Below are 11,406 nucleotides of genomic sequence, written 5' to 3'. Positions count from 1 at the left end.
AAATTAGGGAAAACATTAGGTTTCAAGTTATGAATCAGAGATTGGGGAAAACATTCTCATTATCATCTTCAAAATTTGAACATCTTAATAATTCCTCAATCTCATCATCATTCAACTCCTTAATATTATTAGCTTTACTAGGGTTAAGAGGGATATCTCTAAAGATTTAAGAAAATCATTAAGTAAACAACTCTCATCAACATATGTATCTACCATATTCATTTTCAAGTTGATGCATTTGATTTTCACAGAGTTAAAGAAATGACATGGGTAAACTAAAAGGCTCAGGCTTAACTTGAATAAGACTAGTGCTATGCCTTTCATGAGATTTAGATTTTAAAATTGATTCATCATTCTCAAAATCCTCTGCACTAAAATGATCATTTATCTCTTATTCTACCACCTTAACAACTTCTAGCATATCTACCATAATAATATTTTCATCAAAATACACCACATCTCATTTCAATTCTTCATTCTTCTTTAAAGATTACACCCTATAGTTCTCTTCACCCAAAAAAGGTTAGACTTAATATCACTTGGTAAAGTATCCTGAAGATGAGTACTAAAGGCATTAGTTAAATGCTCAACTTGTATCGTAATGTTCGTAAGAGAAGCAACTTAAGTTTGGATCATGTTGGATTGATATTGAAAACAGAGAAAAACATTTCTTCATAGGTTTTTTTCATTTATTACTAGAAAGGTGGTGGTGGTGATTGATACTGTATAGATGATGAAAAGTGTTATGGTGACAGATAGTATTATGGTGATGACTAGTATGGTAAAAGAGAGTGTTTTAATGTTGGAGGTTCTGAAAGATAAGTAAGGTTATTCATAGGTGTTGAATTAAATAATGGTCCTTGACTGCTTCCTTATGTGTAACTAAGATAATCCTCCCAACCTTAAGTCTAAGTATTTGAGTAAAAGTTTGATTACTGGGTATACTGTCACCTATTACTACAATGATTTTCCCTTAAGAATTACAGGTGGCAAATAGACTCTAAAATGATTGAATAGGACTAAGATCATAAGTAGTTCCAATGACATCTATCCTATTGGTAATAGTGGCTATTTGTAAGATTATAGCTATAATGGGTTCCAAGTCATACCTTTTAGTAGCATTCCCAAGTCTTGGATTCTAGAATGGTGATTGAATATGAGAATATCAAATAACGACTCAGCATTGTCCCCAAAGGTTCTAACCTCATTATAATAAAATTCATACATAAAAGAAAAAAAGAAAGAACACATCAGAACAAGAAAATAAAATTATAAACTATAAGGAAAATGATTTAGTATTGGTATTGGTAATCTTGAACCGAAATAATCTGTAGCACCGATGCTAAAAATTGATTGTTGTTTTTTAAATCTGCAAATGCATAGATTGGTATCAAGTAATACAATGATAAGTGAGTATCATTCTCTCAAATATTATGTAAGGGTTACTTAATCAAGTACTAAAATTGATATTTTTTTACCTCATATTTAGATATTGCAAAATATGGATGAAGAGTGATTGAAACAAAACTAAAGAGATTATCTAAGAATGTATGAAAAGAACATTTAAAGTACTTACATAAGGTAAAAAAAAAAGTGTAGGACGAAAAGGGTGAGCAAAATGGCAAGAGTTATGCCAAAAGCTACTAATGGTCGAATGTAACAATAACAAGGAAAAAAATTACAAGGATGTAAAAGAGATTAAAGGCAAAGAAATCAAAAAATGATTAAGATTTTAGGAAAGTAAATGGCAAGGCATGAAGATTTGGTAATAAAACTTGAACTTAATTTGCATAAAACATAAAAGAGAGAGCTTGAAAAAGAACTTTAAAACAACTTATATTAAAAAGAAGAAAACTTGAAAACAAGAGTTTAGGCTAGTCTATCACCCAGCCGAACCTAAACTAAAATACATGAAAATTTAACAATAAGTGAAAAAGAAAGAAAAGAATGGAGAAAATGGGATGCTTTCCAAGTGAGCTAAAGATGCTTATTTATAATTGAAGGCGATGGGAATAGTGGATAAACCTAAACAGTTCTAGCTTGGCATAAATTTTTTATTTGAATTTAAAAGTGTTCTTATTTTAGTGAAGCTTAAATTGTGACTAGGAGTAAGATTGCTTAGGTGGATGCTTGTATCGCTGAATGGTGTGCTTGTGTGCTGTCTATGCCTTGTTGTCTATGCCACATCATTTGAATTCAAATTTCCTAAGATTGAGGTGGGAGATTTAACCATGATTTGAAATAGATGCACAATCTTCCTTTGATCTCTTTTGATTGCTTTCAAACTTTTTTGAATTCAAATGGTCTTTTACTTCAAGCAAACTTGTTCTTCCTTCATTTTCTTACACGAGCCAAACCTTTTATGGGTAATGGGGCGACTTGGATTAAATCCTGGTAAGGGCTTGAGATGTTGGCCAAATTAGGTTGTCACCTTTTTATGGTTTGCATGGCTTTCATGCATAATTTTTGCCATTTTTGGTTGAATTTGTGCCAAAATTCATTTTCCTCCAAATTTTCCAACGAAATTGAAAATGACACACCTTAAGAGTAAAATGGAGCAAAAATGACAAAAATTTACTAAGTTTAAGCTCAAAATTACCCCATGAAAAATCTTAAGTTTTACAATCATTGGTACCATTCTCATAATCATTACTAACTATTTTAATTGTGTTGTAAGCTAACTATTGAACCCATTAATAGGACTGTAAGCCAACTATTGTAACCCATTAACAGGGTTGTAAGCTAACAATTGTAACCTATTAGTCAGGTCCTAATCTAATTATTATAACTCTTTATTCAGGTTGTATGCTAATTATTATAACCTGTTACAAGGCTCGTGGGATTAGTTTTGGTGTGATCATCTTGCTTTTAAGTACTATTCATCGTTTTTGTGAAAATGTTCTTTGAACGTTATCAACCCTTTTCATCTATTATTTTTAAACTCATCATTCATTATGTTAATATATCACAAGAAAAGAATAATCACATAAAAGATCCTATTTTCATACTTAAAATAAAAAAAATTAAGACCTTAAATTTGCTTATTGAAATCATATATACGATAGATGCGAAACAAGTAAAGTATATGAGATTGTGCTTACCTTTTTGTGATTTGAAAACTCAGCTTTCCCTCAAAATAATCAACAGTCTATCCAAGATGATTTGATTAATATAATAAAATTTAATAAACCATTTAAAAGGCTATTTACAATAAGAAAAACCAAAATTAGCACAAATTAGCTTAAACAACTAATTCTAGCAGTTTGCACATGTCTTGCTAAAATGACTATATTTCAAGCTATAAAACTTGAGTTTAAGAATTTTGTTTTTAGGGTCTAGAAATTAGACTCAATAATCTTTTCAAACATATATGGTTAAATTTATAACTCCCTTTATATAAATTAAAAGAATTTCTTAATTCACCCATGTTGCTATTGTTAAACAATATGCATACCCTTAAGTAAATATTAGATATCTTTTCATGAAAAACTTGAAATTGATTTTTATGTGTATTATTGAAAAGATTCAACAAACTTTTTAATAATATATAATACTCATAGTAATATTTTATATTAATTCATAATTTAGTTTTAATTCACTATCAGAAACAACACGACTTATAGAAAACAAAATTTTTCTTCTTGAGCTATACAAATTTTGGTTTTCTATTTTACCAACCATAAAATCATATTACTAAATTTTCTTAACTCTTCATTAGATGATTAAAACAAATTTTAATTGATTTATCCAAACCAATAATGAAGAATGATGAGAAATTTCATAAAGTTTTTAGGTTTCTCTATCATGAGTTAAATCTAACTATCAACAATTATTTTTCCCAAATTAAAATATGATATTTACTTAACTTTGAGGTATTAATCCAAGTGTAGGCTTTGATTTTGGTCCTTATTTTTAATTTGTCAAACCTTTTAGTCCTAATCATAAAATAGGAAGTTGAGTGAGTCCACTTTTGCTTGATGTTTTGTCGACAAAATAATTCTCTTGTCAAGAAAAAAATTGACAAAACATTGTAGCATTCTTAAGTCCATAATATATACTTACCATAAAATCAGCTTCACTGCTCATAACATATTTCATTTAAATCCTTTTCTTTTGAAAATCCAATACACTGGTAAATGACAAGGTTATTCTAAGAAGGGAAAGAAAAATAAAAAAAGAAAGAGACAAAAAAGCGAGGGAGAGAGAAAACGAGGTTGTTGGCAACGAAACCACGACTGAAAGAAACAAAAATGAATAGAATGACAGATAAAAGGAAATTTAGATATAGTTGTTATGATTTTATAGCAAATCCTAAAACGATGTAGTTTTATAATTAAAAAAGCAAAAAAAAAAAAAGTTGTGGCTTGAACGACCTTAGATGCATCAAAAAGTTTTTTTATTTACGAGTGACTGATACGAATAATTTTTAAATTATAATAAAATATTTAAAATAATATTTAAATTTTATGATTTTTAAATTATAATAAAATATTTAAAATAATATTTAAATTTAAAAAAATTTTTAATATAATTTTAATTATAAATATATTAATTAATATAATATTTAAAAATTATTTATTTGATACATGTTATTATTTATAATTAATTATATCATAAGTAAATATTATATTAATTATAAATTTATAATTTAAGTATTATATTAAAAATTTTTAAAATTTAAATATTCTATTAAATATTTATTATAATTTAATAATTATTCATTATATTAATTTTATATTTAATTTGAATTATAAACACAAAATAATTATGACAAGATGAGAAACATAATTATAAGGAAATGTTAAGGTGTCAAATTAAATATTTGAGAAAAGTTTGAAGCAGATGGTCAACTATTTAAGAGAAAATAAAAACCTAGAAAAAGGGAAAGAAAGTCTGTTGGGTTATACAAGAGAAAGCAAAATTAAATTTGGAAAATACCCATTAAGTCCCACCGAAGTTTTCGGTTCGCTTGCCTTGCCTTGCCGTGTAGCCAAACTGAGTTTGAGATCGTACATGATGGAGAAAGAAAAAGAGCCCAACGCAGCAAACGAGGAAAGCAAAGTTGGTGAGAGCGATGAGACTGAGGAAGCGTTAGAAATTGTCCTCTTTCATGTCTCTGAATGTTATGTTTATTTGGTCAGTCCCTTCTTCCTCTCAACTGTCTATGTATACACGAATATCAATCTGTTGAATCTGAACTGACAATTTCTACTGTTTTCCTTGGTGGGTTTTGGGGATCAGGCTAAATTCACCCGATTTAGCTTATTTTTGTTTAGTTTATTACTCGGTCAAGATTTAGATTCAATAAATTAGGGTATATATGTATAAAAAATCATTAAGCTGGCTAAGAATTAGTGGATTGCTAGTAGGCGTTTGGTTCGCGGAATCTTGGGTTCCAGGGGAAAGTGTGATACCTGAAAATTTTGATACCCGGGATTTTGTTTGATTTTTAGGGTATCCCATAATTAGATTTACTCTTTTGGTTAGAGAGAATCTTGGTTTATTAATTCATATGTAATTACCATAATCTCCTTGACAAGTTTTAGGCAACCTTGCAATTTGTTTTAATAAAAAAAATAAAAAAAATGCCCAAACGATAAATGATGCCTTTACCAGCAAAAGAAAAGAAAGATTTTAATTTTTTTTAATTAAATATATCCAATTACAGCATTTAACTAGACATCAAACTGTAATTGCTGTATTAAAATATAAAAATAAAATTAATTATGGTGTTTGGAAGAGCTAAAAGCCTTATTTGCTTTTGTAAATATGATGGAAAAAGCATCAAATAAGACTTTGCTTTTTGCTTCCAGGATCTTGGTTGTACTTGAGAGGACAATTTTCTTCCAAAAGCCTTTCGATTTTGTTAAATATTCTTTGAAATATTGACAACAGTGATAATCCACATGGACAACTGTATCTAGAAGCGATATCTGCACATTTAGTGATATACAGTCTCCGTTTCATTATTTAATAAATGATTATTAAAACAGTTATAGTAATTTATCACGTTATTTGCCAAAAGTGGAAAGCTCTCTTCTTTAATGCCTTAGAAAATGGATTTTTGAACATTTTCCATGAAATATAGTATAGTAGAGATCCAACTAAATTGTTCATTGCATCCTTTTCATTTTCTTAATCATTTTGGTTCACAGGTTTCTTCATTTTGGATCGTCTATATTTTATGATTTAAACAAAACTGTCTAAAACTGATAATTTAACTTGCATGAGCCTATGATGCTGAAATGAAATCTTATACCAAACTGATTATAGCATGAGCTCTGAAACAAGCATTTGGGTGTTTGGCCCTATAAGTTGCTTGTATCCCCTGGTTCAAAAAGCTGGGTGTGAATCCTTCTTCCCAAATTTGTAACTTAATGAAAAAAAAAATGCATCAAAAACCTGATATATGCCATCAGGAATACCTTTTGGTCAAACAGCCAAAAATACAAGCTCCAATTCCTGCACAATTTGAATCATCAAAAACTTGACTTAACTAGCTTTCCTACCATATATGGCTTGTATTTTTTGACCTTCAGATTAGTACAGATTACACTTAATTTGGACACAGAATTCTAAAATTACTGCCACTCAATATTTGTAATGCGTGACATTTTATTGATAGGTTCAAGATTGTATTTATTTAAAATGGAAAGCTTTATCTTTGAACTGTCTCTCATGTCAGTGTAAGTTCTGATAAGAATGGTTTTATTGGGTGATTCGATATTTTACTACATTTGAATATATGTTTGCATATTGTGCCAATACAATGATCATTTTGCATGTTTCTGGATCATTGAACTGTTCAAGGGATTCTCTTGCATCAGTCTAAGTTATGATAAGAATGTGTTTCTTTGGTGACTCGATATTTTACTACATTTGAATCTATATTGTGACAACACAATGACAATTTTGCATATTTTAGTTTGTCAAAAACCAACCAAATTTTTGCTATTATGTCATTTTCACTTCAAATCATGCAATTTTTTAAATATATTGCATCTGTTAACTTTATGACAAAAGTTGTTGATGGAGTAACTGAGAGAGCATGGTAGCAGCAGCCTCCATAGGTGTTTAGAAAGTGAACTAATGCTTCTAGCGGCCAAGCCTTGACTTGGTAGATTTCCGGTGATGAGAAGCTTAATTGGGAGCTTGAGTAGGACTTATTTGTTGCTTTTGCATTTTAGGTTCTTATTTACTCTCTGTTTTCTTCAGTTTCAAGTGTCAGGTGTGATTTTACAAGTTTTTGGATTGCTTGATACTGCATCTTTTGAGTCTCAAGTCTTACTTTGGGTTTTTATTTATGCTATTGGCATTGGGTTTGATTTATAGTTTAGGTGTCCTTTTTATGTCAAGATTGATAATTTCCTATATGGACTTCAAAAATATGTTATATTCATTATTAGACTAGGAGTTCTAGTTCTTATGGGAGTAAAAATACATGCATGCATGTATGTATACACTCCCTTTTATGCTCGCTATGCTATCAAGCTAATTGAGCGCGTTACTTCTGCAGATACCTCCAAGGAAAAGTGCAGCCTCCTACAGGTAGTTGGCCAACTTGTGAATATATGATACCCAGTATGCAAGAAAAATAATTGTGAACGATATCTTTTGTATCATGTTGTTTCTGCCATCTGCTGTTTGCAATGATGAAGTTCAACACCTTACCTATCACTCTTGTTCATTTGTGTAGCTGCTGTTTTCATCCATTTTTTTAAATTGCAACGCCAATACTATATGAGAAAGTTAGGTGAAAATAGTCGAAACTCTATTGAGAACTCAATATTAGAAACTGTTTTGTTTGTCATCATGTTAGGTGAACCTTTGTTCTTTCCATTTTGTCTGTTTTCTAAACTTAATTTGAAAGCTATATTTCGACCTGGACGATTTCGGATGCCCCTAATAACCAATGAATGGAAAGTGCTTTTCCAGTGTGGATCCTTCTTCATGGGAACTTGATGAGTTGATCTGCCTACATGTTTTGCTTTTACTGCTATATCGGGAGTTACTCCATGTATTATTTGATGTAAAACAGATAGTGGGTTTGTTTCTGTCTTTTGTTGAATCTTTTTCAAGACTCGATAATAACTTGATAAGCTAAGTTTTTTTTTCCCATGTTTCAGAATACGGTTAGGCAATATTTTAACTAATCAATTACATAAATTGGATTGGATTTTGCAGTTTTTCTTCTATAGTACCTTGATGTGACATGAGTATGAAAGGGATTCAAGAATCCATTTTCTTTTTATAAGGGCTAAAATCGGTGTTAGCTTGCTTGAACCTGGTCTAATTTCTGAAAGAAAATTCATTATGAAATAAACAGAGGGAAATATTTTATGTTTAATTTTTTCCCAGAAAAATTTGAAATTAATTTTATTTCTCGGTGAAAACAAAAGTCTTTGACTGCTCAACCTGATGAATAAAATTCTCCTTAACGTGCCAACAGGGGATAGGGGTAAAAAACTTTTACAAGAGAGCATTATAATGTAAGCAAATACATTCAGCAATTAGGTTATGTGCTGAAATTACTGTGGCATAATCTTCTTGTTAGATCAATTAACAATGATTCAGATGGCTTTTTCTTTTTCTTGCTGTAATGGAGATGCATATTTATTCTTCCAAAATTTATTTCAGGGCTGATGAATGGAATGTCAACAAGTGGGCATGGGAGGGAGCTTTGAAAGTCATTAGCAAGGGGGAAGAGTGCATTATCAGGCTTGAAGACAAGTCTACAGGTAAACTTAGTTTTGTGTTTTGAGTGGTCATACGTATATTGTGCTTACCTTTATCAGTAGATGATTGGCTTCTGCTATAACTTAGTACTTTCTTATAGGTGAATTGTATGCTCGAGCATTTTTGAGAAATGGAGAACCGCATCCAGTGGAACCTGTAATTGACAGCAGTAGGTATGTGAACATAAGAATTACGTTAGATGTTCATGTGAGTGCAGTGATTTTCTATTTTTAATTTTGATACAACTCATTATCTCTAGGGTGTCTATTCTGCAGATATTTTGTTCTTCGAATTGAAGAGAATATTGGTAAGTTGGAATTCAGTTTATTTCTCTCTTCCATTCTTTTTTATTGTTTTCTTGTTTATGGCACTACTACATGAAATTCTCGCCATTCCTCTTGCCTTCCCTTTTTCATACCTTATTTTCTTTCCCATTTTTTCAACCTAGAAAAACAAAGGAAAACCCAACTGATGCTACCATAGAGGCCAACGATAGACAATAACTCCCCCCCAGCACAGCAGAGAAGTATTTCAAAGGAAGTTAATGGATAAATAGTGAGCAAATCTTATAGAACTGCCAAGTAGTTACATCATGTCTGCACCAGGCTACTAGATATGTGCATGTATTCCTTGTGGAGTCACATCACAACACTTTGAAAAATGGAATTATGATGCTGGGATTTTGGGTGGAGACGGGCAAGGTTGTAGTAGGTAAATTAATGTGGGCCATTTTTGGGATTCAGGTATCCACTTCCAAGGAAGTTGCATCCTAAAGAAAGAAGAAATATCTTCTCTGCGGTTCTGACTGTTCTAGATGTTGTCTTTGAACTACGGTCACTTCAATCAATTCATGTTCCCTTTATAGTCTGATTATGTTTGGTGATGTGTTCTTTTGCTCAACTTATATGAAGTGTAACAGTCTCAAAATCCCTAAATCCCTAATTACCTAAAAACCTTCTTAATTTCTGGTCCATTCTAATATTTTAAATCACAGTTTGTGGTTCTCTGTGGATTAAATTCTTTTCCAAATCTGCTTGGAGTAAAATGTCAAAACCTTTTTTGCGGTACCTTTTTTGAAACATTTAACTGTCTCCGATGATGACGATTGATGTGCTTCATGTCACTATTTGCCATCGGTATTTAGTTTTTAAGCTTCCAAAGTAATGCAGGTGGTCGCCTTCGGCATGCTTTCATTGGCATTGGATTTCGAGAAAGAACAGAGGCTTATGATTTCCAAGCAGCCTTGCATGACCATATGAAGTAGGCTCTCATGTATCTTTATGCAGTTTCAATTATTTCTTATGCTTTTTATTTTGTGATTTCTTAATAGTTCTTACTGCTGCTTTTTCAAAGAATAGTCTTCTAATTATGAATGAATACTGTAGTTTTATTAAACCATGCACTTTTTAAATCGTATTGAAGATATTTGAACAAAAAGAAAACTGCGGAAGAGATGGAGCAGCAATTCCAGAGAACTTCCTCGTTTGATTACAGTTTAAAGGAGGGACAGACCCTTGTACTTCAAATAAAGAATGTAGGCCTATCTACATCTTGTTAACAATTTATAATAATAATTCAACATTCTATATTCTAGTTCTTTTAAAAATTTCACCTCTTTTTGATGCTTATTGCTCAGAGAGGCGGCTCTAATGTGAAGTCGAAGGTTTTGGAGCCAGGCATTGACAATCTCTCGTTGGAGGACAAAGGCAACCGTAAAGAGCCCATCCTTTGCATCAAACCGCCACCTCCTCCACCAGCACCACTTTCACCTTCTGCAAGCACTCAGAATTCTCCAACAAGCTCACAACCAAATCTCAGCCTAGGGGGCACTTCTAAAGATAAGGCCTCAGACTCGTCGAAAGAACATTCAGATGAACAACTTTCTCCCGAAAGCCAGAGCACTCAAGACATACAGGATGATGACTTTGGGGATTTTCAAACTGCTGAGTAAAGGCTCATAAGACTGTTATGTTTGTACTTGAATACACAAATTGCTTTATTGTGTTTTATGGGTTTGGCTAGTGTGATGATTGAAATTAGGTCCTCTGGTAAATATTTGGTAAATACACCAAACATATGAAGCATACTCAACAAAAGAACTGTCTACATTGACTGTTTTTTTTTTTTTTTTTGGACATAAACATGACTGATTTTTTTATTCTTCTTTTTTTTGGGTAACAAACATGACAGTCAAATTTGGATGAGTCGGGCGAGTGATGCTTTGCCGGTTTTGAAGTTACTCTATTCCACGCTTTTAGTAAGGAGAAAGCAATTGTATCCACGTTCCTTCAATGCAACTTCTAACCATGGTTTGTTCTCTATTTCCGATGATTCTTTCGGTTCAATTCCGGTTGAAGAGCTTAGGATTTCACCTTATCTTTACTAGTAGGGTTAATAATATTTGCAATCTCTAAATTTTGACTTAAAATTTTATTTGGGTCTTTAATTTTCAATAATTTTAATTAAATATTTAATTACTCAAAGTTATTTTATTTTAATCTTATAATTTAAATTGACGGTAAATATTGGTTATCACTATATGGTGACATCAATTGTTACTCATGATAATGAGGAATCAAAATAATTTTTTTTTTTAAATTTAAAGATAAAAATGAAATTATCTCAAAATTTTATATACTTCATATTTGTATTATTTTATATAAATATACA

At 31.1% G+C, this 11,406-nt stretch overlaps 1 protein-coding gene across 2 annotated transcripts; it reads left to right on the top strand.

The window, feature by feature from the left end:
* The first annotated feature begins 4,799 nt into the window (after positions 1–4,799).
* Positions 4,800–10,894, top strand: LOC111299711 (Adaptin ear-binding coat-associated protein 1 NECAP-1). 2 transcript variants are annotated; one of them, XM_022895093.2, is made up of 8 exons: positions 4,800–5,136; positions 7,517–7,548; positions 8,638–8,738; positions 8,837–8,909; positions 9,012–9,043; positions 9,906–9,996; positions 10,159–10,270; positions 10,373–10,894. In XM_022895093.2, exons 1-8 carry the CDS (start codon positions 4,843–4,845, stop codon positions 10,685–10,687), a joined length of 1,050 nt encoding a protein of 349 aa, XP_022750828.2. In that variant the 5' UTR covers positions 4,800–4,842; the 3' UTR covers positions 10,688–10,894. The 2 variants fall into 2 exon arrangements, with proteins under 2 accessions (XP_022750828.2, XP_089603811.1); XM_089747685.1 differs by lacking the exon at positions 7,517–7,548 and having other exon boundaries at positions 4,828–5,136.
* Positions 10,895–11,406: the final 512 nt, after the last annotated feature.

Source organism: Durio zibethinus, chromosome 18 (assembly GCF_047325235.1).
Source record: "Durio zibethinus cultivar Kanyao isolate XHJ-2024 chromosome 18, ASM4732523v1, whole genome shotgun sequence".
In the NCBI taxonomy this organism is placed as follows: Eukaryota; Viridiplantae; Streptophyta; class Magnoliopsida; order Malvales; family Malvaceae; genus Durio; species Durio zibethinus.
The sequence above is the reverse complement of the archived record's forward strand: the minus strand, read 5'-3'. Positions and strand labels throughout refer to the sequence as shown.